This window comes from Rhipicephalus microplus, chromosome X (assembly GCF_043290135.1).
Source record: "Rhipicephalus microplus isolate Deutch F79 chromosome X, USDA_Rmic, whole genome shotgun sequence".
In the NCBI taxonomy this organism is placed as follows: Eukaryota; Metazoa; Arthropoda; class Arachnida; order Ixodida; family Ixodidae; genus Rhipicephalus; species Rhipicephalus microplus.
The window spans coordinates 279,306,130-279,332,296 of NC_134710.1; the positions used below are offsets into that span (position 1 = coordinate 279,306,130).

At 39.2% G+C, this 26,167-nt stretch overlaps 1 protein-coding gene across 1 annotated transcript in view; it reads left to right on the forward strand.

Annotated features, from left to right (window-relative positions):
* Nucleotides 1-433: 433 nt before the first annotated feature.
* Sap-r (prosaposin) overlaps nucleotides 434-26,167 on the forward strand; it is a 207,916-nt gene continuing 182,182 nt past the window's right edge. The window contains exons 1-15 of the mRNA XM_037418579.2: nucleotides 434-603; nucleotides 7,182-7,333; nucleotides 7,397-7,468; nucleotides 7,558-7,623; nucleotides 7,687-7,746; nucleotides 9,030-9,125; nucleotides 14,682-14,813; nucleotides 15,243-15,305; nucleotides 15,547-15,603; nucleotides 16,176-16,238; nucleotides 16,793-16,891; nucleotides 17,003-17,062; nucleotides 19,446-19,505; nucleotides 19,603-19,719; nucleotides 25,639-25,759. Coding sequence (XP_037274476.1) covers nucleotides 564-603; nucleotides 7,182-7,333; nucleotides 7,397-7,468; nucleotides 7,558-7,623; nucleotides 7,687-7,746; nucleotides 9,030-9,125; nucleotides 14,682-14,813; nucleotides 15,243-15,305; nucleotides 15,547-15,603; nucleotides 16,176-16,238; nucleotides 16,793-16,891; nucleotides 17,003-17,062; nucleotides 19,446-19,505; nucleotides 19,603-19,719; nucleotides 25,639-25,759 — 1,258 coding nt within the window. The 5' untranslated portion in view covers nucleotides 434-563. The remainder of the gene's footprint in view (nucleotides 604-7,181; nucleotides 7,334-7,396; nucleotides 7,469-7,557; nucleotides 7,624-7,686; nucleotides 7,747-9,029; nucleotides 9,126-14,681; nucleotides 14,814-15,242; nucleotides 15,306-15,546; nucleotides 15,604-16,175; nucleotides 16,239-16,792; nucleotides 16,892-17,002; nucleotides 17,063-19,445; nucleotides 19,506-19,602; nucleotides 19,720-25,638; nucleotides 25,760-26,167) is intronic.

The window sequence follows — 26,167 nt, forward strand, 5'->3', positions numbered from 1 at the left end:
TTTATGTATTGACCAGCGTGCCATAGTTGTCAAACAATCTGACCCTCACATACTAGCTTTGGTTCATGCCAAGTCAAGGGGTAGGTCACGAAAGCACTCAGATGTAAGGGGCTAGATAGATAGAAAAGTGCTTGCACGTAAATAAATGCTTCGAACTTAAAGGCTTCGAAAACAATGGTTCAACACAGGGACTATCAATGGTTACCGAGGAGATGATTATGAAGTTCTTTTTTATATTCCATCATATTTTGTACATTCAACGTGCGTTTAATGCGACTAGAGTTCACGTGTCCATTATTTGGTATTTCAAGTCTCCCGCTCCCGCGGTAGAACATCAAGAGAAGAATATCCTAGGGAATTTAGGGAGTGTCTGAGCTTGTTCGGATTGACGAAAGAAGCGTGTGGTGGCGTCGAAGTCGCGGATCATATGATCGTGATTCCGCAGATCGCGTGAAAAGAGCTATCTCGCGTGCTCTTGCAAGCAGTTCGCCTTGTTTTCTTTGTGTGAACGGCTGTGCAGCAGTGTACTTCGAGCTGAAGCTGGCACTCGACTTTGCTGCAAAATGTTCGCGAGGGTGCTCTTCGCGGCGAGCATAATTTGCTGTGAGTATGCAGCGACTGTCAACGCTGTCTTTAGTTGTCAATGCAGCCTTTTGTTTCACGCTTTCCGAGTTCTTGCTTTGCTCTCTTTCAAATATATTTTTCTGCATTGTATTTTGATTAAGTACACTGAAGTTGTTTTTTTCAAAACTTGCATTCGCAGTTAAGACTGCTATAAATTGGAAAGCACATGCTAATGGCAAGACCCACACGTGCACATCATAATGGGTGTGTTGGCACGATCCATTCAAATGTGATTGACAGTGTTGTAATTAATGACACTCGTTGAGAGCGTTTGTGCGATCGGGGTGGCAGGTGTGTGTTTGATTAAAGTTGTTTTCGAAAAATTTCATTCAGGATCGATCAAAATTCATTCATTGTGATGCCGCAGTGGAAGCTCATTGCTGCTTCTGTGTGTTTGATAACGTTGGCGTGTGAAAGTTGCTTTTTAAATTAACGCATTGCGTGTTATGTCGGCGTATCGCTACGGTATGAAAATGCTTTTTTTTTTCTCTTTTTGTTGCCATGGCCCGTCCAGTGATCTTGAGTCTGCATCAGCAGAAATCGGGTAATGGTTATTTAATTCAAACCACGTTGACAGGTTGTGTGGAGTGCATTGTCTGTGTGCCCTTCAGGTGCCGCTTGCATGGTTTTTCAGGCTAAAGATAAAAAAAAAATGTAAACTTGGTTAGTGATTGACTTGAGGAGATGAACAGTAGTCGAACAAACAATGTCCCTGAAGCGATTGTTTCAGCGAGGTGATATGTCTTCGTCGGGGCAACAATCTGTCGAGACAAATTATTACCCTGATGAAGGCAACGCTGCTTAGTGTAAACGTTTGTGCCAGATACGTCTTTTGTGCAACGGCTGCCGAGGACTTAGGAAGCTATTTCACACATTCCAAGTCACTTCTCATTGAATACGTGCTACCAGTTATGTTCATGTTGGCTAAGTGTGCATTTGAGAGAAAATGCAATATAGATGTTGGGGTATTCTTGATGATGATCATGTCCTTACACTGACAACGCTCGTGCACTAAGGGGGTGGGCCAAGAATCGGGCAGGAGGATCTCTTAAGTTAAATACTTATGTAGCTAGTGAGTGAGTAGGAAGTTTATTAACGTCCTGAGGAGAGAGAAAGTGGTGCCGAAAGTCCCGCCAATCGATTAGGAGGTTCCACCCAGGTCAAGACCGGTAGACAGAATGAAGCTAAAAACAAACAGTTTTCTTGTAGCAGTATGTAGACAGTAGTGCATGCTTTTTTTTCTGACAGTAGTTTACGTCGAGTAAATTTCTCAGAAGCTAAGTGTTTTCTGAGTACGCTACATATGTTCCACACATACATTCAAGCTAAGGTGTGGAGTGCATTTTCTTGATTGCAGAAAAATTATCTTGAAAAGTTCAAGCTTCTTTATCTGTTTTGCACCTGCATGTATCAGTATGTTGGAAAAATCAAGAAGGTTGTAAAAAAAAATAAACTTTCTGCATACGAGTTCAGTGGTTCTTCATAAAGAACATTCATTTTCTTGTTGCATCAGTGATTGTTTCTTTCTGTCTGCATTTTAACTTTTTTTGCTAAAAGCCACTGTGATGGCTGGCTACTACTCCCCTTCACCTTGGCTGTCCTTTAGTGGCATCACTGTTATTTTAAAGTGAAATTGTTGCCTTTCTGCTGAACGATTTTGCTTAGTCAGAATTTATAAATTAAGATGTACTTTTGCTTTAAATTTTCAGGAATGGTATGTATTTTTGTGTTTTTAAGTTTTTTATAATAGCTTTACGCTGAAAAGACAAGTGGCACTGAAGAAGTGTTTGGTTTTGTATATTTGGGCTTCTCTTCAGCATGAGAGCTTATAATAAGGTTTTGAAATTACACGAAACAGCTGCCTGTAATTACTTACTCTCTTTCGCTGTCACATATATTTGACACTTTTATGCTGAAGTGATTTTTAATGACCAAAAGATATTTGTGACTTAATTGAGACATACTTTGGTTTTAAATTTTCAGGAATGGTATGTGTTGTTGTGTTTTTATTAAACTAAAAAAAAATTCTTTTCTTTTTCAGTTGGCTCTTTGCTGTACATTCTTATAAAGAAAACAGCTAAATCATTGCTCATACAGATGTTAAATGTGCTTAATCTTTTCCAAATGAAGAATCACTAAATTTGTCACCGACAAAGACATACATTATACATATTTATAAGTTTGTCTGTGACACAGTAAAAAAGCATGCAACTTTTATTGAAAGTACTTATGTGGGGTGTTTTTTTTACATATAACAGATTTTTTAAATTGAAATTTCATGCAGTAAGGTTCATGTTCTCTCACACTAATCCTGTATTGAGATGGAAGCACCTTGCTCCAATGATCAAAAACTTGTTTCCTCTTCAGTTATTGCCTTGAGGGCAGTCATCTATATTAGGAAGTTGTAGTGTGTGCCAATTTATGGTATAAACACCTAAATAAAAAACAATAGTTGCTGTTGATTAGAAATATTTATATTTGAATTTTAGGGGTTATACCAGAACAGGTTGCACCTGGTAAGCGTGTAATTTTGTTATGTCAGATTGAAAGTACCTGTCACGAGGAGGTGATGAAGATAAGAGGGTTTGTTAATGAGTCTCAACAGTGTTGCTATAGCTAGAGTAAAGTATTTCCATGTGGTGTAAAGCTCATGCACGAAAACAGTAGCCTTATTATTATAGAATTATTATAAAACAAATATTGCCTAAAAGAAAAAAAAATATATATATATATAAATATTATACGCATGCACACGCAGCATTATTTTTCGAAAGCTACATTTTAACTTAATGAGTATGATGTTCTAGCTTGTGCCAACTTGCCGAACTTGGGGGAATTGACAGCAACCTTTAATCATATTTCAATTCATGTCGGACAACACAAAGAACAAGCAAGAAGACATCTATACAGTCACAAGGCACACTGACAACTGAAAATCAGTGAAAGTTTCATCCTTGATCTTTTGGGGTGATACGTTGGCATTTTTGCTTGTCCTTCACATTTGCTGGTGTTTCCAAGCCACCACAAGCCATCTATTTAAACACAATACATTTTGGCAATTTTCAGTTGCTCTCGGAAAATTTCATACGTGTGTCTTTTAAACACAATACATTTTGGCAATTTTCAGTTGCTCTTGGAAAATTTGATACCTGTGTCTAAGCAAACATGCTTGAGGCGATTTCTGGACATTTTAATAGAGACAGAAAATTACTCCTTTTATTTCCCAGCAAGCTTGATTTCAATTCAGCTTTAGTCACTATCACTTTGTCAGTAGGGATCAGGATGCAGAAGTGCTATTGATAGCTGCTGTCAATATGCTTAAGTTTATTGAACCAGCAAGCACACTTCGAGAACTTTAAGATAACTATGAAGCTGACCTGCAGGTCGCGGGATCAAATCTTGGCTGCAGCGGTGGTCGAAATTTCCGCAGCCCTCCACTACGGCGTTTCTCATAGTCTAATGATGGTTCTGGGACGTCAAATCCCACATATCAATCAATCAATCGAAGTATTTGTAGTAGCATGTTTGACCTTTTGCTGGAAAGGGATATGACACGCAATATTGATGACATGCAATATGACATAGCAATATTTATATTGGTTAGCTAGTATTAACACAAAAAAAGTTTAATTCCAAGTGAAATGAGCGGAAAAGAAGTAAATAGTGCTGAATGAGGGCTTGCATTGCCTGTTAAGAACTTATTACAGTGCGACACAACCACAACTCCTTGTAGATCAGGCATATTTAAAACTATTGTCTCTCTGTATTTAGCAAGTTGACTAGGGCCTGTGTGTCGAGGGTATTGGACATATTTCTGCTTCTGTGTCTTCATGCATCACATGTACCCCATATGATGCTCTTTTCTATTACATTGTTGGGGAGAAAGCATAGCACGCCTTCTGTATTCCTGTTAGTCCAGTTGTCCAGTGTCAATTTTTATGAAAGGGAACACAGAAACACCTGGCCTGCGCACTCCGGTGGCTGTTGGCAGCGCGTTCAAGTGGCAGCGAGAGCAACCACAGCCTCTTTTCCCATCAAGAAAAGCTACCATTCATTGCTGATATGGAACTCCCTCCCTCTTCAGGGCAATTACCGGCCTCTTGCATTATTCACCTTGATAAGGGGGAGGTGGTGGTATCTTGTCCTGGTTCCATATCAGCATTGAATGGTTGCCTTGCTCACCGCGAAAAGAGGCTGTGGTTGCTCTCGCTTCCACTTGAGCGCACAGGCCACGTGTTCCCTTTCATAAAAATTGACAATGTACATCAAGAAGTATGTGCAGTGCTTTATATTGTTAGCTGATTATGAAACTACAGTTGCTTATGAGCAGTAAATGTAAGTTATAATGGCATGAATGACCATTTGGGCAATTTGCTGCTTCTTGACTCTTCTGATTACTGCCATAGCTTCAGCTTGTGCTTATTAACCTTCTCTTTAGCCATGGTTAGAAGTAAAAATGCATTTACTATTAGAGAACTTCAACTTTGTTAACAGCCTGCTCTGCTTGGGATGCGTGCATCGTTGTGAATTGCACACAGCTGCTCGGAGACAATGCTAGTGGGCACATGCGCAGTGCTTATGCAGCAAGCATCAGAAAGTGGAATGCAGCCTTCACTTACTGACCCAACAAGCATAATGCTACCTCCGAGGGATTCTTTTGTTGTTTTACAGCAATGCTGTTTGCACATGACTTAAGGCTCCGTGGTTAATGCTTAGCGAAAATGCGAAGTGAACACAGCTCTTTACATTTTCCGAGTGTATGAAGTACAAGTGCAGTAGACCATGAGAGAGACTCTGCCAGATATCTCTGTTACTGTACTATGGCAAGCTGAGGAAACAAGCCAGTTTTGCCTATATGTAGATCACGCTTTTTTGTTTGTTTTAACTACATGCAATTTTTTTCCAAAAGTCGACATTCTGCAAATAAAGCTCTCTTGGTAGTGAGTGCTAGTGTTTACTTTTTGTTTGAGTTAGCTGAACACTTTGCCATGTGATGATTGGTTTTATGGTATTGGTGCTGGGTAAAGGGCTGCCTATTTTTAGTTCCTTGTATTGGCATATGGACACGGACACTTTCTTACCTCGCTGACAGAGGAGGGCTTGTTTAATTGTTGTTTTTGCATGGTGTCATCTTGTACTGTCATGTTTATAATTATGACTTTTGAATTGTTTCAATAAGCAATATGACTCCCCTGATTAATCCTACCAATCTGATAATTATGTCAAAATGCTTAACTTACTATCATGCTTGCATGTCAATCCTTCATTGGCTGCTCATGTTGGGAACAGTTTCCTTCGCAAGGTTTCTGTGTGCTGCTGCTTGAATGTGCAGGCATACTCGTAAATACAACGATCTTATCAGCACTGTACTTCATGACAAGAATTTGTAGCTTTTCCGTGTGTTTATCTATGGGCTCTCTTTCTCGCATTTTATTTCTATTAATAATCACTGAGAATGGGCAAAAAGTAGAATTTCATACGGAAGAGATTGAAGAGTGAAATTTTCAAGCCAGGCCAAATTAAAATATTAACTTAAAGAAAAAGGACTGCCAAATATCAGTTGAAATGAAGCAGAATGAAAAGTTTCATCAAGCCTGCTTGGTAACAAAACACTTTACAGAATTTTATATATAAACACATGTGTTAACAGCCTACTCTACCACATGTGACATGGCAGTGTTATGCCTCAAGTGCAATTGGGTTGAAATTGATAAAGTTAAGAGGAGTATGTCATAGCTACATCTAGTGCACAGTTCAGTGTTTGAAATGTTGAAAATATCATAAAGAATATAACTGCAAGCTTGTTGATATTGATTGAATAATAAGTGGTATTATTCAGATAACAACATTCTTTTACCGCAACTGTATAATTGATACAAATAACCAGTGAAGGTGTACCTGACATATTTTGAGGGGTTGTTAGTGTGGAATTCACAATTTTAACTTGAGAATATTTTTGCAAATTTTATTAGGGAAGGATTTTTAGCTTTGTTGAAATTTCTGTTTCTGGGGAAATATTTTTTTATTTTTCATTTCAATAGGCAAAATTATGCTAGATTTCACAACTTATCATAAAAGAGAAAATAAGTGTATCAACAGAAGACAAGTTAAATAAATATAGTGATATGAATAATAAAAAGAAAGGCTGGAACTGACTCCTGCGAAGGTTCATTACTGACAGATAATGACACTGCATGTCCTCGTGCCCAAAGCTTTTATTTTTTTGTGAAACCCAGAATATCGGTTCGGGTTTAATTTGGCATCTTGATCTGAAACTTGGTTTTGTTACAGAACATTCAGAAATGTGGATCTAGCACTTTTTTTACTTATTAATATCACATAATAGAACTGGCCTTTTCTATATATATTTTTTTCAAACTGAACATAAAACGCAGATTGTTTATTGTAGCTTGGGCTATATTGCTCTCGTAACATTTTAGTTATTTTATAGCATTTGTTGTGTTTTATTTGCAGTTCACTTTGTTTTTGTCACAGTTGGCATATTGGGCTTTAAAAAAGATTGTGGAGTGAATATTTTTCTTATTTTCTGATTTTAGTAAGCACTGCAGTCCCCATAGCCAAGCCAACGGACAAAGTTTGCCAGACATTGAGCACATCATGCCAAGATCTGTGGGTAGCGTCATCATGCAAAACTGTGAAACCCTGCATAGAGATGATTTGGGAAAGGCTCGAAGTCCCCATGGACAAGGTAACTTTATAGACTTTAGTCATTGGCAGCATTTGAACCTGGCAATTATTGCTTCATTTACAGAGCAGTGTGTGCAACATATGCAAGGAAATGGTTAAAGAAGCAAGAGACCAGCTCCTTAGCAATGAAACTCAGGTGGGGTTATTTTTCTTTTTAGACCTATGTGGATGCAGAAACCATTTGCATGCTAACTCTGCTGAAACACTATTGCATTTCTCTGACAGGAGGAGCTAAGGGAAGTGCTTGAAGGCAGCTGTGCTCTCATACCAATTGGATTTATTAGCGAAATGGTTGGTGCTGTTTGTTACTGCTTTGCATGTCTCCTTTCTAAATCTTTTTCTTTCACGTTTCAGTGCAAGGAAATGGTTGACAGTTTCATTCCTGATCTAATCGACATCCTTGTTTCGAGGATGGTAAGTGGGTCAACACTGATAGTAGTTACTTGTTGTGGACAGCTTAACTCTGTGTAGTAATGAAAGGAGAAGCTACAGAGGCTGTGTTACAGGGTGCCTTTGTTACTGCTGTAAGCTCAAACCAATGAAACTCTATAAATATTTTAATAAAAACTAACAGACAATGATACCAAGGAAAGTATAGGCGATGTTACTAGAATTGTAAAGTAAATGGGAAGAAAAAAAAAAAAGTGGACGAAAAGATAACTTGCCACTGGCAGTTACCAAACCTGCAACCTTTGATTAACGCGTCCAATGTTCTATCAATTGAGCCACAATCGGGATCATCTCTGTCAACTTTATAGGGAATATATGTGCACTTAAATGTGAAAGTGCAAGTCAGTGCCACTGGTTACTATGACGGCGAGTGTGAAGCACTCTTTTTGTGCCTGGAACACTTGCATGTAGAACGCTGTTTTGCGAACAGGCACCAAGAAAGTGATCCACACTTGTCGTCACGGCAACTAGCAGCGCTAGCTGACACTCCCACGTTTTTACTGCAAATAGCCGATAAAGTGGATGGAGAAATGAACGCCGTTGTAGCTCAGAAGGTAGAGCAGGGAACTAGTTATTTGGGGGTTCGGTCCCTGCTAGCGGCAAGTTATCTTTTCGCCACTTTTCTTCCTTCACATTCACATTACAATTATTTTTATAACATCCCCGATACTTTCCTTGCCATCATTGCCTGTTCTCATCAATATTGTGTCAAAAAGGAAAAATGACCCTTTCAATTTGCACTCATTTCCAAGAAACAGTCTAATACCTGCACGTTGCATCAGTAGCTTTCCCTTGGCTGTCAAAGAAAGTTGTCTGTGAGTACACATGAGCACATGGCAAATTTTTTGGGTGTCTTCGATATGACTTTAATATTAAGCTTACATTTTGCCTTTCTGGGCATATGTGGTGTAGGGCAACAACAAAACATGAAGTAAAAAGAGTGGGAAGAACAAATCATGGAGAATGTAAAGACGAAAAATATGCCCTGAAATAATTTGAAAAGGGATGCAATTTTTGCACCATTGCTAATGGACAAATCTAATTTTTTTTTGTCAGAATGGAAATAAATTGTGCAACTTGCCTGTATGGCCAATGCACTCATTGCAGTTGTTGTCCCAAGTTGCAGCTGCTACACCTTTTCTAGTTTTAAATGTTGATTTTATTATTGTATGATTGCCTAGTGTCTGACCAGAAACCTATTGTGTCAAAGAGAAGCACATGTACTTTTTTTTCTCATAAACTTCCAGGACCCAGACCAAGTCTGCACAATCGCTGGTTTATGCAATCCCGATTTCGTTACCAGGAAGCTTCAGAATCTACTGCAGCACAAAGTTTTCCTAGCGGTGAGTAGTTGCTGGAATCTTTTATTTCGAACGCATTGGTGCGTCTCTCTAGCAACCATACTTTCAAATGCACCCCGCATTCCAAGTTCATTGGTGTCTTTTGATGACTGTATTTTAGGAAATGAGTATCAAGTTACTAAATGTAAGCAGGTTTTTGTCTGGCAATTTGTCTTTGTTTGAGAGGGTTATTTGCTTTTTATTTGTTGGCAGCCAACAAACTTGACATGAGAAAATTACTGGCAATTATCAGACACGGCCGGGAGCGACATTGAAAAAATTTTAAATTAAAGTACTGATTAGCCAAGACTTGGTTATGAAATTTTTATTGTATATTTTTTTCATTTGCACTGCTTGATTTAAAAAAATGCTGTAAAATTGAATACAGTACATGATTGTATTCATGAACACTTGCCTGCCACAAACAGGGCCTAAGCATTATTAAAAGTAAAACTGAGTGAACTTCAGCCAAATATTTTATAATAAAGCAAGACCAACAATGAATTCCACAGTTTTAGCTTTTTTATGGTGTCTTGTGCATGAACAGCTATGGTGCAAGCTCTGCTTATTAGCCATTTTTTTTTCGTAATATGCGAGGAATAATTGGGTAAACATAGGAAATGAAAACAAACATAAATAGCATAATTAAAATTCAGTGTTATGCTTAGGTGCTCATAGAACTTCACCAATGAAGAATCTATGATTTTTTTATGTGATAACATGTTGCGCATGATCTCCTTGGACATTATGTTGCACATTCATTAAGAATACCAGTAAAAATCGCAAACAAGCTTAGTCTGGTTGGGCAGTCCAGTTTTGTAGTGCGGCCATGAATAGCTAACAGAAAGCAGTACATACATTTAGTTCAGAAAAGAATTATTGGTGCTAGAGTTCTACATCAGTGATTTATCGGGCTGACTAGTGGCTATAACGACACTCTGCGAAATCAAAATTTTGTCATGCTGTGCCTGCGTGTGAAAAAGTTGACTGAAATTTTTAGGACCTATTAAGGTGTGAAGCATTATTTGTTGGCATATGTGTGAAGTGTTGTTGTATTGACTCTTGTATATTATGTGCATAGGAATTTTCGTCTGCAGAAGAAACATGCAACCTGCATAGTTTGTGGCTGAAAAAGAGGAGGGGGAAGTGGCTCTGTATTTGGATTCTTAAAGAAGCATATAAACGACGTTCGATCTGCACGTGAAGTAAGCTTGCAGAAAGCTTGTCATGTAATGTTTCACATACATTAATACCTTATTAGGAGGGTTGTATTGGGAGGGTTGTCAAAAAGCCTGTTTTTCTCCCATTGAAGTCTGGGCACCTCGAATGTCTTCATTGAGCAGTTGTAGACCTGTCAGCCTTATAATACAGTTTCGATGATACGATTATGATTGATGCAAACTTCGCGATGATACGAGTTTGAAGTTTGCTTCGGGTGGACTACAATATATAAAGTACGCCGGGATTCAGTGTTATCCGATCGGTTTTTCCAGGCATCGCAGATGATATGAATGCGTGATCGAGTGCTGCACGCGAGCGGGCCAACACGGCTTGTCTGTGGGAGAAAAGCCCATTTGTTTACACTTGTTCTCGAAGGGAGCAAATGGGGCAAAACTCACCAGAATTTTTCTTGCTTTGCTGCCGGAAAAATGGCCTGAAAATAATCCCGCGAGGCCGACGAGAAAAAATTGGTCGGAGACAAATTTTGCTGTCAAGTGATAGTGGATTGCCTTTCTCCTAAGACGTTGGCTACAGAGGCTGCACTAGCTCTCAAACCACGTGGTGTAAACGACCAGCTGTGTATTCAAAATGGTGTCAAAGGCATCGGTGGTGGCTCGCGTCGGCGCAATCGTGAACTACCCGCGCAGCACAACAAAGACCACGGCCTTGAGAAGGACTCGTTTCATTGGAAGTCTGGTTTGAATTACGCTGCGAACACGGACCGGAAGTAGGAGAAGGGGCAGCAGCAGTGAGCCGGTATGCCCTAACATGTCCCGCTTTTGCTCTGCTGGCTGAATTCGTCGCTGCCACTGGCGGTGCATCCGCTCGTGTCGTTTCTTGTAGTGTACCCATATAAACAATGTTTGTAAAGGTGTAAACTGTTTCTTTTTAGTACTTCGCATGCATGACTAGAACTCAATATAGATTTCAATGCTGGGGAATGAATTCTCAAGCTGTGACATGTATGCGAGGGCTAGAACGAATGTGTACATTTTTTATGGGGGCGGACTTGTTTTTGCGGCTGTTTTGGCATTTTCGCTTGGATTCTTCAGTGTGAATTCCCCTGGACAGATTTTTTATGTATTGACTTCGCGGCGCGTTTTTCAGACTGCTCAAACGGTGAAGCAAGTAAGTTTACAATAGGTGTAGCCACTTTTGCTCCCTTTGATGCCAGGTGTGAATGTGCCTTATAGCGCCAGCAGCATGTGTGGGGAAACCGTGGCACTTTCATGAGAGGCAGTGAAAGAGCAGTGAAAGAAGGAAAGTTCCAAAGAAAACATCATGGGCTTCCTTTCAGCAAGGAGTAGTTGACCCCAATAAAGTTCTTGTTCATCTTTATGATCAAGTTTAACTTGTTTTTGGTTTATAGGAATTCGGGCCTAAGTGAAAATGAGTCCCATTTCCATCTGGGTTATGGAACCTGGAAATTTTTCCAGGCTGGAAATTCTAGCTGGGAAGGAAAAATGTTTCCAGTCTGGAAAAATTTCCAGGTTCCATAATCTAGCAGGGAATGGAAATATTCTCAGCTAAGAATGGAAAAAGTTTTCAGCTTGAAAAATTTCCAGATTCCATAATCCAGCAGGGAATGCAAATATTCCCAGCTGAGAATGGCAAATTTTCCAGCCTGCAAAAGTTTACAGGTTTAATAATGCAGCTGTGAATGGGAGTATTCCCAGCTGAGAATGGAAACATTTTTGAGCAGGAAATGGCTGCCTTAGAGAATATCCAGATTTTTGTCTCACTGCTATCGCGAACGTATTAGCATTTAGTTCGTCAGGACCTGTTCATCCCGATCACTGAACACAGACAAAGAAAATGATTTTGAAACTTAAAAACATTTATTTGAATGCTTGTAGCAAGTGCTGAGACATCTCTTGAAATGTGGAATGAGTTGCTTACATCCTTGTACACCACCTGAAAAATGTATTCATGCATAGTGAGCGCACATTGAAACCACATTGACATATAAATTGTTATTCTAGCAAAAGTATAACCTCATCAATCCACATGAACAGCATCAGTACAGCTTTGCAAAGCAGTACATCTTTAACATGCACCCAAAGCAACAGCAGCATGTAATACAAAGGTCATTTGTAGAAAATATTTGATGGGCATTGCAGTTTAAACTACAACAATTATTAAGCAACAATGAAGGAAGAATTATTTTTATCAACCTTAAACATCTCCAAATGAATGTCAAATTAATTCACGCTCACATATGTAAATACTGGAGTTAGTTGCAAAGACGTATGCACGCCATTGGCATAAGTGTTGAAGGGCATATGGGTATGGTGACAGTCTTTTTGCCCAAACCAACCTGTAATGAATTTCGCGTGTATAGAAGCATTGCATACAAACATTTGGGACAAACGTGCCTAAAATGTATAGGTGCAAAACTTGCCTCCAAACGGTAGAATCACAGTTGACATAATTCATGTCCCACGATCGGCGCTCTATCCAACACATCACGCACAGTAAAGCAGTAAAAACCGCTCGAACACTGTCATCATGCGTAGCACTTTCCAGAGATAAAACTGAACTATTTCATTCAACCGCCACTTGGGTATTCCTCGAGGAAAATCATTAGACTAGCGTACAGCGAGCGCGCACATGTGAAACTTGCTACACGACTAGCTGCCATTTGTTGTACGAAACTGTGGTCATGCTCCGGTGGCTAATAATGATTTATTCAGTTTACTGGGCTACTGTTGTGTATAATGTTACCTTAAAAAAATATTGCTTTTCGTATGCAGTATGAGTAATAAAGCTTACAATTATTAGATCGTGGCAGTCAATGGTGAATTCAAAAGTAAGGTTCCTTTTCACAAGGAAGAAACTGGCATTGTTTAAACACTGGCTTCGGGCACAGCGGCTTAATAAGCAACTGGGCAAGCACATATAAACAAGCACAACTATAAGGTCAAAGAAAAGTAGGTCTGGTTCGGACCTATATTTGATTCCCAGCTGTACGTGGCACCTAAAATCACAGTGGTTAAATGTGTGCCGTATGATCTTGGTCGTCGGCAAGATTTTGGGGGGGGGGGGGATGCAACTCGTGTTGCACCACTGCCGGGGGAGGAGGAGAGCACTGGTGTAGCTTCGATGGGGGAAAATGTTGGGGTGTATTGAGGGGGGCAAGTGCCCTTTTCCACCTCTCTGCCGACGCCCATGTATGCATGTGATCCATATTCCGAATCGTGCCTAGAAAGAAAAAGTGGAGTTTTGATATTCTATTTGTAAAGCGTGGGACTTTAGGTAGCAAAAATCTGGAAAAAAAACTCTACTTACATTCAAGTAAATGCCATAAACACTTAATGTAGAGCATAGGGCACCCTTGTATGTAGAGCATTTTTTTTGTTTGGCTCGAATTCCTTTTGTCAAATAACCACACTCAAACAAGAAAATTTTATGCTAATCGAGCAAATTATTTCGCAACTGCAAGATGGAAAAATTTCCTGTTGGAAATATAACTTTCAAACTTGGACTGGAAAACTTCAAGCTGGAAATGGAAATGATTCCCGACTGGAAAGCCATTTTCAGCTAGAAGTGTAACTTTCAAACTGGGACTGGAAAGCTTCAAGCTGGAAATGGCTTTTTAGTCGGAAATCATTTTCATTTACAGCCTGGAAATACCATTCCCAGCTTGGAATAGGATTAATTTCCAGCCAAAAATGGCATTTCCAGCTGGGAATGGGAAATTCCTCACCTGAATAGCAGTTTCCAGCTAAAAAACAGGCTGGGAACTCAATTTCCAGCTGGGAATTGACATCCCGTTTTCATGTGGGGGATGATACGAATATTTTACATGCTTCCTTCGAATTCCTATCATTGAGATTCTACTGTACCTTTGTTTTTTTTCCAAGTTATCTGGGCTCTTTTCATGGTAATTGAATCTGCCTATAGAGGTTGCACATCATCCAGTACTTTTCTAAAAGAAAAATCAAACAGAACATTGTGTCAAAAAGAAGGTGGACACTTTATCAACACTGCGATTGCTTGGGTTTTTGTTGAGGTAACTAATTGTACTGATAGCAGCAGTTGCTGGCTAGTTGTTGCCAGCTGTCTATATTGTTAGGGCAGTGTGTCAGTCTGTGTACATTTGAATTTATGAGTAGTATGCTGATACTAAAAGATCAGAAACAGTGAACTCCACGCTGTTGACTTTTGATGCTGGTACAACAACAGTAATGAACAAAAGACGAGGATTTTTTTAATAGGCTTGTTTTTCTGTTAAACACAACCAAAACCACTACAACAGGAATAGTTTCAACGAAGAAGACTTGCAAGTGCATATATTGTTTTAATAAATGTGTTGTCCTTCTCTTTCCACAAATTTAGTCAGTTCAGTCTCGTGTCTTCCTGCCTTTGACAAAAGTAGCGTCAACATCAATCACCAAAAAGGAGGCCACATGTACTCAATGCAAGACAGCCATGAAACATGCTAGGGAGCTGTTCCAGAAATTACCCTTGGTAATTGCAGTTTTTTCTTGAGTCTTTTTTCTCTCTCTCTCTTGCTAAGTCTGCTAGAAGTTCTGTTTTTATAATCAATGTTGGTAATCTTTTTTTTAAATGTTTGTTAATGAAATGTTAGGTTCTGTTGAAGTGCAGTCACGCCACCTATTTTTCAGCTAGCCTCCAAATCACGGCTCCTTTCCTAATTTCTGTTACCTGTTTGATATGCTAGTGCATGGAATGTGTACAGAGATGCTCCTCAAAACATCAGTTTGAATGCTTTCCTTGGTCAAAATTGTGTGCCTGTGATGTGGTACTTTCCTTTTGAAGCATTATAAATTACTAAATGTAAGCTGAAAATAATATTGCTAGCTTTTATTGCTCATCTCTTTCCCCGTATGTTGGTTGTATTCACTGCCATTACATGGTGGTAATTTTGCATTACAGGAAGGAGTCAGGTCTGCTGTCCTGAAGGTCTGCCACAAAAGGCTTGGCACAGCCAATCCTGAGGTACAGTATGGTGCAGTGTGCTGTGTGCATTTGTAGAGTCGAAATATTATAGTTTCTTATAAGCATTGACATGTCAGAAACTTGAAACAATAGCACCTTTGCAGGAATTGGCATAGAATGGACCAATGGGGCTGTGCTTACTTAATTGTTGACTATTTATAGCTGCCTGAAGCACACAACTTTTATTAGGACCACGTTTTCTTTTTAACAAATTTTCGCCTAAATATTGCATTTCTTACAGTGTTCTACATTGGTGAATGTTTTCTTGCCATCATTCTTCAAGTACCTGCAATCATTGGTGAGTTCTAATTACTGGAAAGCATCCATTACTCCGTATTGTCACAGGACATTGCATCAGTTAGCATACTTTGTAGTGATGCATGTGTATGGTGTTATCTGTGTAGCTTTATGGTGAGGTATGTGTGACTCCATGACTGGTAGAAGGCACATTTCCGATATGTTGAAAGCAAACTGCAACAAAATACAAAAGGTTCACAAGTTCTAAAAAAGGCTGTCCATAAAAAAGCTTTGTTTTGCGGCCACTTGCGTTTCAGCCTCTTGGCATTGAACACACTGCGTTGACTAGTTTCACATTGAGGGTCCTGTGGCTGTGCTTGTCTTTTGGCTCGTGTCTTATTACTCGTTGTAATTGACATACTTTTCTGGGAAAGATTTACAAACTGAAACTGAGAATGTGGATTGTAGCAGTGTCCAGTTAAGGCCTGCACCACCATACATTCATTCAAAAAGGTGTTAAAAATTATATCAATATATTTGCGACATTCTACTGCAGTGATTGTTACGTTATAATGAGTGGCTTACGATAAGTGAACTTATGCACTAAAAATTCTTACTTTTTTTCTTTTTTAGAACCCTGAAGAATTTTGTGCATATGTGGACCGTTGCAAGTCTGTGAACCCACCAAAACTGAGTGTATGTTATTCCATTTTATAAAAAATAGCATTTCAGTGGCCTTTACACTATTTAGAATGATGGGCCAAGACCTTGGAGCAATTTTATGCAAATTCATTTCTTTTTTTGTGTTTTGTTTGCATCCTGAAAGGCCTCCATTACTACTAGAAAAAGCCACTGGTGAGAATTTCATGATAGTAAATGAACAGAATAAAGCAAATAGAGTTATTTCATTATTTTGGCCCATAATGCACCATGTGCACTGTTAATATTAGTGTTTTAAACATGGTTGATCATGTGTCCGTTCTACTACTTGTAAAAAAAGTAGCCTAATTCGGAGAGTTCTATTTTTCTTTGCTTTTTTGTTTTTTGAAATAGTGCTGAGCATGTGAAATATTCTTGCATAATATGCATCTGGTTTTGATGAGACCAATTTAAACATTATCAGTGTATTGACATCATTGATCATTCAGGTTTTACATAGCTAGCTTATTGCACTGTGCAGTGAGCATTATGTCTTTTTTCTTTAGTCATATTAGTATATAGTGCAGTTATATAATTAATATCTGCCTCAGATCCCATCACTTCCCAAAGCAAATGATGACTTGACCTGCGACTTCTGCAAGCAGCTTGTGGAGCATGTCAGGCAAATGTTTGCTGCAAACGCAACACAGGTTTGTTTTATTTATTTTTAATATGGAAAATGCATGCCTATATACTCTGGTTACTTTCAGATTAGTTTAGCACTGAACGTGCATATATTGCTGCTTCTTTTATATTTACAGGAAGAATTTAAGCAGGCTTTGCTGAACTTCTGTGAAGAGCTTGGTGCTGCTGCTGAAGAGGTGAGAAAATAAGTTGTAATGTATGAACTTGCACAATCGATGGAGTATTGTGGTAATTCATAACATTATGCCTTTTTAAAATCAATATTAACTCTTTAAGTGTTTTTGCCGTGCATGTGTAGTGGCAAGTTATTTGTCCAGCAGTTTATTTGCTATACGGTACGTTTTCAAACTTCCGCTTGGAATTTTGCGTCATGCTCACTGGAAAGTGCTACCACCTCCTAAGACTTGGAAAAAGCATTGGAACTGATTGTGCTACCTCCTTTCAGAGATGAACAGAGCTGATTTATAGCATTTGTGTATCGCACAGTCGGCGGTGTCATCGATCAGCAACCCCTTTTGCATAATCACAACGTTGGTGCGCGAAGCTTAATTTTTATCTTTATCGGGACTTCCTTGCAGGGTCCATGGAAGTTGATTTTTATCTTTATTTGTGCTGCTTTTAGTGTGGTTATCGCCAAAACTCTTGAGATATTCTTGTTCTCCTTAGTTACAGAGTTTACTCTTGCCAAAGCAGCCGCATGTAGCAAATGCAGCTTCCAAAGCATTGTTGGAATCGATTCTCTGCACAGCAATCAGCGAGTAGTCATGCAGTCTATGCCGGATGTCTCACTTTGAGTCTAACGTTACCAGGCAGAAAGATGTGTGTTAGCCAAGGCACTCCATCAATGCAAAAGGAAGAGTGTTTTATGTGTGCAGACTCTGATGAGACACTGTGTGCAGACCAGTGTTTCAAAGAATAAAACACTCTGAATTTAGTAAGATTGAGCATTGTGCAGTTCTGAGTGGTATTGACACCAAGGTGTTCATAAAGTTAAGCGCAGCATTGAAATGACGAGGATTGGACAGGAAAACTACACTCAATTGTTCCCTGTCTCGTCCTCGTCATTTCAGTGCTGGGCTCAGCTTTATGAACATGTTGCACCAACAAGGTCAACAATCTACCTTTACCAAAACATTGTTCCCGGTTTTTTTAAAATACTTTGTTCTTGACTTCACACATTTGGTTAATTAGACAGTCAAAAGAGATAATCATAGTGTGTTGTCATGGGCACCTCAGTAGAAGTAGTGTGCCGTGGTTAGCACAACTCCTTGTGTACCCTTCAATATTAAAGACTTTCCATGTAGCCATGAAGCTGGGGCACATCTTTACATTGCTAAAAACTAAGGCATAGACAGTTGAGCTCACTTTGTGAGCATGCTTCAGCAAATAGTATGAAGCTTGGAAGCCCTGAACATTAACAGATGTCCTCAGGTTATTGTGTAAAGTATGATAGTTCGAGAATGTTTGGCATGATTGAAATTTGGGTGAGTTGGTTCAGATTCATTGTTTGAAAATGCCCCACCCTTCTATCAGTTTACATGAAACTGAGATAGGGTTCATATATGAACATGTGCGAGCAAATGACGTGCTGATTTAGGTAACCCTCTGTTATCGCTTGTCTTGCGGGGGAGACCGATATTGCATTAATGAAGGTGCATTCTGAAAAAAAATTTCAGTTGTTTGTAACACTTTGTCCTGTGTGTTCTACCTTTCTTTGTGACTATCTTTCCACATATTTTCTAGCAGAATATTTGATTGCGTGTAATTTCAATACATGTGCCTGTTGTTTTGTGCAGATCGGATTATCGTTTTTCTTGCTTTAGAGTTGATGGAGAAGTAAACAATGTTAATGATGCAAGTCTTACAGATACTGCGTACATTCAACTATTTTTGTTTTTGTACATTGGTTTAGGTTATCTGCATACTGATTCGAATGCAAACTTTGGAAAAAATTTTTCCTGTCAGTTCGCATTATACTGGCAATTGGAGGCGCCCCTTGAATTTGTAATGCAAACTGTTGCGTATATGTGTGCGTGTGTGTGCATATAGCACATGAAGACAGAAGCACTGATACATGCAGTTTAGTAGTCAGGATACTTAACCAAAACCAAACCAAAATTTCAATGTGAACTGAACTGGCATGAGAACCTTGCCATGTAACATGCTCATTATGGCCATGTTTATAATTGTACTTGCAATAGCTGTTTTCACTTAATTTCACTACTTATGTTAAAATGAAACATCGATTGTTGGTTTTGTTCTGCCAATAAATAATCTTCTTTCACCTCCTGACAAAAATTAAGGATGTGTCAGGTGCTTGACACAACACTTGATGGGAAAATAAACTAAATTCAGCAAAAAGCTACCAAGTATAAGTCCTGGTAGCCTTAAGTGCGCTTTCTTGAGCGTTTTCCAGGCTGGAACTGGAGTGAAATGAAATTAACTTCAACCATACCAATCTCGTACCTTTTTAATGTTTGACTCACTGGTTGTAATGTTTAGTTGATTTGAACTTGTGTTTTGCGAGTTTATCATTATTTATTAATTTTTTTATTACAGTGCCAGAGTCTTGTTGACAAGTACTATGACACCGTGTACACTTACTTCCTTGATGCCCTTGTGAGTATATGCCGCGATAAATGTTTTCCTTGAGCGTGCTGCTAGTCTTTGCAAACCGTCATAGGCACTGATGTAATAGATATTTGTTCTCTGGTAGGACCCAGATGTTTTCTGTCATACCATTGGCCTGTGCTCCAACAGTGGCATGAAGTCTGAGGAGAAGGCTCTAAACAAACTTTTCATCAAGGCAATGCAAGGTGCACTCCAGCAGAAGGTGATCGGCTATGGCCTCTTCCCTTTCTTTTTTTATACTGTGTCCTCTTTTACTTATTTAGCTTTTTTACCTTTTATTCATCCACAATACCACTGGCCTTAAGAACCCCAGCAGGAGGGGAACAATCATACATATAATGTACGAGCCACATCTGCACATTTCAGTCGAAAGAAAAAGTGCTAGAGCATTTGGTAAGGCCCTGTACGGTGAAAATAACATGAAAAATGTTCATATACAGTAGACTCCTGGTAAACGAAACCTGAAGGTACCACGAAAATGTTTTACTTAACTGGATTTTTCGCTTACTGAGAGATAAGCAGGGGTGCAGAATCACAAGTACGAAAGCAATTATATTAGAGGCACTTGTTCTTCTGTTAAAGCAGCAAGTTAGTTTAAAAGTTTCATTTACCGAGAGTCTGTCATATATAAACACAGCTTAATGGAATCCTTATAGTTAGTTACCTGAAGAACATGCTAACGAAGAGGGCTTCATCCTGGGGTTATTTTTTTTGGGAAAAAACTGTGTTGGTAAACTGTGCTTTCTGAAAAAAAAAATGGCCATACAGAGTGCTGGAGAGTGTGACAACTCTTATGACAACTTCCATTAAAAAAACAGGAGTAGAGGGGTTGTGCAGTGAGGAGTGGGGCAAAGAGGTCTGAGAGCAGGGCTTCTCGATCTGCTACTGGAATGTGGCACGCTTCCAGAGTGCAGGTGAGATGATGACTAATGGGGAGACACATACCGTGGGATCAAGACATTCGAAGCGTTGACATTCCCTGCAGGACATCAGCAAAATACTATGCCTAAAATCTGTCAGTCACACGTTCGGCATTATCCGAATTTGCAGTTGCATGGTATGTTTGGGCATCCAACAAACGTAGCTGCGTACTCTTTTAAGCCGTCCTCGTTGCTACCAGTACGAACGACACCAATATGACCAAGATCAGGGGTGCCATTCATGTGTAAAACTACACATGGTTGCTATCTATTGAAGCAAAATGAAAACAAAAAATATGGAGAATGCAATGTTCAAAAGTCAAGTGACTCGTCACACTGCACTTACTCCTCTTTTCAGACAAGAGTGCTACTAATTGCCCCTGGTTTCTTTCAGCACTGCAAAAGTGCTTTTGCGCTACCACTGGATGACAGTGCTCCTTCTCCTGTTCGATTACTGAAACACGCTAGCTCTGAAGAGTGCACTTTCAGCGTGATTTTGAGTGCTCCTGTTCTTCCAATGGAATTCTCCATTACTCGGTTATTGGTTTTTAGAGTTCAGAATCCATCTATACTGACCAATCGAGATGGAATATTGCAAGTATTGAATGCAACCTTTTTTCCAGTGTAACGCTACTATATAGGTAGATGCTATTTACTCTCATTAATGAAAAAACGTGCACATGGAGTCGATGTTTTTAAGCGCCTGATCCGTTGCTTCACATTTTTTAACTCCTTTCAGCCTATCTAAGAATTGCGGGCTTTGCTTTTTTTTTTGTTTTGTAGCACTGTTTCTCCAAAGCTGAATAAATTGCACTCCCCGGCATATAAATTAAATGTCTCCTACTAAAGCATGAATAAAATTATTTTTACTCTCTACCAGTTGTGCTCTGCACGTAGAACTGGGACTTTCTTCTTTTTCTTTTTAGATTTTTTGCACACCTAATTTTAGTGCATGAGTGTCCTTTGAAGCTTGAAAACTGGCTCATGTCTTATATTAAGTGTGTCACTTTAAACCATATATATAGTCCTAAATTTAGTTGTAAATAACGATGGTATGCCCATGTTTAAGAAAAATGTTGATATGTGGGGTTCGTTGTCTTAAAACCACCATATGATTATGAGAGATGCTATAGTGGAGGGCTCTAGAAATTTTGACCACCTATGGTTCTTTAACATGCACCTAAATCTGAGCACACAGGCCTACAGTATTTTCGCCTGCATCGAAAATGCAGCAGCCGCAGCCGTGATTCGATCCCTCGAAGAAAAATGTTAAGAACTTTAAGGGGTGATGCTACTCGAAGACACTTTTTTTAATATTCACTTTAGAGCAATGAAACTTGTGCTGTTTATAGGACTTTTTATGTCGATTTCAAGTATACAATTAGTTTTCTTGGAAGGTAAATACTTTTAGTTCTGCAACATGACAAAGTAAAAACCTTTCCCCCCCCCCCCTCTTTCCATTACTAAACTTTCATAACTTTTTACCATTGATAGTTTATATTTAAAATGAAGTGTAGAATCCAGAAAACTAATTGGGAAGTGCATAAAAATTGTGTATTAGACATGAAAAATAATAGATGTGAGAAAGTCCATAATTCTCTTGCCCTAATAAAAGATTACATAGTTTTTGATTACATAATAAAAATACTGAAAGTTAGACAAGATAATGACATTTCTTGTGCTTCGGAGAAAATTTGGGCAATATTTCTTCACATCCGAGCACCAGAAGTACTCGAAAAAGGAGGGGCACATTTTAAAATATGGCAATATCTGTATTTTGAGCAAAACGAGCTTTAATGTGAAAGTTGAATGCTTATTTATGAAAGATGTCATATATGCCATGAAATTTGCACACAAAAAAGAACAATGCTTCTTGTAACCACTGCCACTAACTAAAATGTGCCAGCACCACAAGTTTGTCCCTCACGGCTCTTTAAAGCTGACTCCTCAGAGATATTTCGTTCACAGACAGGGCCATGAAATGCTTGCCAAACTTCTTCCGCTCCATCTGGCAGAGCCTTGCGCCGACTGCAATCTAGGGAGAAGTTCGACAGGACTTCGAAATCTAAACAAAGTCCAGTGTCGAGGAACACAACAGTGCTGATGCCATTGTGTCTCTTGTGGCTGCGTTTGTGCCATGTACTGTCGTATGTAACGGCCATATTGTCCCCGCTGACTTCCCTCACTGTCAGCTCCCTTGACCTCGCAAGATTGGCGCAGATGGCATCCGTTGCCGCATCATAGGCTTTCTCACGTTTTTCGACTTGCATCTCCCCTTTAAGGGACCAGAAACTGATTTTTTTCGACCCAGTTTTTTCCAGTGCAACAGAAAGCTTATCCTTTGTAGTGTTGGCAGCTTTTATTCCACATTTATTTTGAGCTTCAGAACTATTTTTTAAAATAAAAAGCCATTACAATGAGACGATCTGGCTTTATACAGCTTCTCTTTATTTGTACCTCAATGCATGCACCTGCACCCTAGGATGTTGAATCCGTGTCGTGGATGGCTTGTCCCGTTGTCGTTACTCTCTCGACACACAAGCCAAGCCAAGTCGCCGAAAACCTTGGTGCGCATATGTGCGGCTGTGTCGACTAGCAGTACACATCCTTTCTCAGACAAATTGTAGATAGATAAACCACGTCCCTCAAAAATCTTAGCGACCCGGAAGCCTGATGCACGGTTTCATGCACACAGAAAAGTTGCTCAAAACACACTAATGAGCATGGGATTATTAGGTCATGCGAAAGAAGGGCCACTTTAATGCGTACTTATAACGGGGGCCTATATGTACATTTCTGTGGAGTATTATATTTTACTATAAAGAAGCAAACATATTTCAATACCAACAGTAAAATTATTAACCACGTACACTAGTTTACGGTCACATGACATGGCACGATGGATTATTGAAGTTTCTGCTACCGGGTGGTGCCACAGGCCGTTTTCGCAATAATAAATGAAGAAAAAAACATGACTTCGCTTTTCGCGAGAAAAAAAATGCCAGGCCTGCGCGGTAGGCACAGCACAGTCACAGCGAAAGCTAGAAGAGCGAAATTTCAAAGCCTTTTCAAAACACTCATTGAGTAACTACTGCAAGCACATTTGCTTGGTACCAACTAGGGCATCAATAATAAACTTTTGGGTAGTAGGCCGGCATTCGCTATGCTATTTTTCGTCATTCTTCTCAGAAGCGCGGTATCCACTAAACACTTGTAAGGAATTTTGTGCCAATTGTCCATGCAGTGGCTGACGACGATGAGGACTTATGGCTGAAGTGGGTATGCACTGCAGTTAATAGGGGAACAACAAGAACAAGTTTTTGTGATGGTTTGGAGCATCGGACGGCCCACTCGTTATGCTATTCGCATTGTGCGATGACTGGTTGTTTTTACGCTGCTGTAAAACGCTTTATAAGTCGTATTAACGTGATTGTTTCTTGACATCAAGCCTGCCTAAGGCAAGTTTGACAAGTCGCAAGCACCGGTGTAGCTCAGTGGTAGAATACTGGGCTTGCACCCAAGGGACTCAGGTTCGAGCCCCACGGTGCCATTGTTGCTAGGTCATGCCTGCCTAAGGCAAGTTTGACCACAAATTACAAGCACTGGTGTAACTCAGTGGTACAATATTGGGTTGGCACCCAGCCGACCCGGGTTCAAGCCCCACTGTGTCATGAGTGCAAGGTTTTTTTTTTTTTTCGAATTTCACGCGATGTGGCTATGGACACCGGCGGCGGCGGCGGACAACAACAACTGCACGTGACCCGAAAAGGGATCTCGTAACAGCTTTCACTGTTAAACAGGGTTGGTTTGAGTTGGTATGAGGAACAATTTTTCCATCCGTGCAGTCGTCTCATTTCATGTTCTGGACAGTTGCCGGTCCCTTTAATATAAAGTATGAATTACAGTACGTTTATGCATGTCTTGGAACAGCATAAACCTGCATATTGATTCTGCTGATGTTGTGACGTCTACAAATGATAGTTGCATGAATATGTTTTGGTAAATTAACGTTAACCATACTGCTTGCCTTCAAAGTTTTGTGAAACACTATGTAGAGATAGTATTGTAGATTTCCTGTTTAGTACAAAAGGCATGATATAGGGAACATATTATTAATGATACTGTTTTTATAATCAAACCTGCCGAAGTCAAGTTAAAGATAGATTATTTACGAAAGGATGTTTTCTGCTCTTTTTAGACAATGCATCCAAAATACTAGCAAATATTTTACCCCTGAGCGAAAACAGGCACTAAGTATGAGCGCAAAAACTTGTGTGTTGTGATTCCACCTTCATCTATTTTTTTTCTTTGTACCCAAGTATTGGTATATAATCCATTGTTTTGACGGAGGTGATGATGTAGTCTTTGTTTCAGAGTGATACTATTTATAGTAAGATGTGCGGTAGGTTCACTTCAAAATTTTCTCTGGGGGCACAGCTGGTACTACTGCTTTGAAATTGGCACAGACTGTATAATTTTGAAAACTTGCAATTGTGTCAGATGCTGTACTTCATGTTAAGTCATTTCATTTCAAGTTTACAAGGTGGTTTTTGGATTGCCTCTTATTCCACTAAAAAAAAAAAAAAACACGTGCTACTATATATGAACATAGAAAATAGGTAAGGCTGTATTTTTTGGAAAGGTATGTATATGTAGTGCCTTGAGCATCAGTGATATATTTAGTGAACCTGGTTGTTTAGTGAATCTAAACTACTTTGTATGTTTAGAGCAGTACTACTATTTAAATATAAATTGAGCTGAATTGGTATAGTGGCTCCAGGATTTTTGAGCTGGGCAATATATGTATGTATGTGTGTAAAGGAAGGAAGGAAATGTATGTTAAAGGCTCTTTTTATCTTGTTAGATGCAATATAATGAGATCTAACCAACAATAATGCAATGAAAGTATAGGAGAAGTTATTAGACCTAATTGTAATCTAAATCTGAAGAAAGAAAAGTAGATGAAAAGATCATTTGTCATGGGCAGGAACCGAACCCGCACCTTTTGAAGGTCTCGGGTTTGGTTCCTGTCCATGGCAAGTTATCTTTTCATCCACTTTTCTTTTTTCGCGTTTACATTACAGTTAGGTTTAATAACTTCCCCTATACTTTTCTTGCGTTATTTTCTGTTAGATCTCATTAATATATATGTATGTGTGTGTAAGTTCAAGGGTTTAAATTTTCTCATGGTATTATCGCAGGGCCACCTCAAGAACCTCAAGGCTGCCAAGAAATTGAAGAGTTACCTGGAACCACAGCATTCAGTTCCTCTCATCAAGGTCTACCCTGCTTTGCCCAAGAAATACTTTGACAACAACCAGTGTAAGTTTTCTTGTTTATTTTGCGCTAGATGTATCTCTGCAATAAAATAAAGATAAAGCATGCAAGTGAATGTAGAGCAGACAAACTACAATTTAAACTTTGATAACTACAGTAGACTCTTTTTTATTAAACAGAACCTGAAGAAACCGTGAAAATGTGTTCCGTTTAATGCTAGTTTCTCTTTTTGATTGATGAACAGGGAGGCAGAATTAAAGCATGGAACCAATAATATTATAGGCAATTCCATTCAAGCAGCAGTTCCTTTTTTTCTTTAAAGCATGTTTTACTTTTAAGACAGACTGTATACCTCAACTATATTTCAAGCTTCTTGTGCACATATCTCGATGGATAGAGGATAATAGGCATAATGGGCACTGGTGTCCGCTTGATAGTTCTGCTGTGTATATA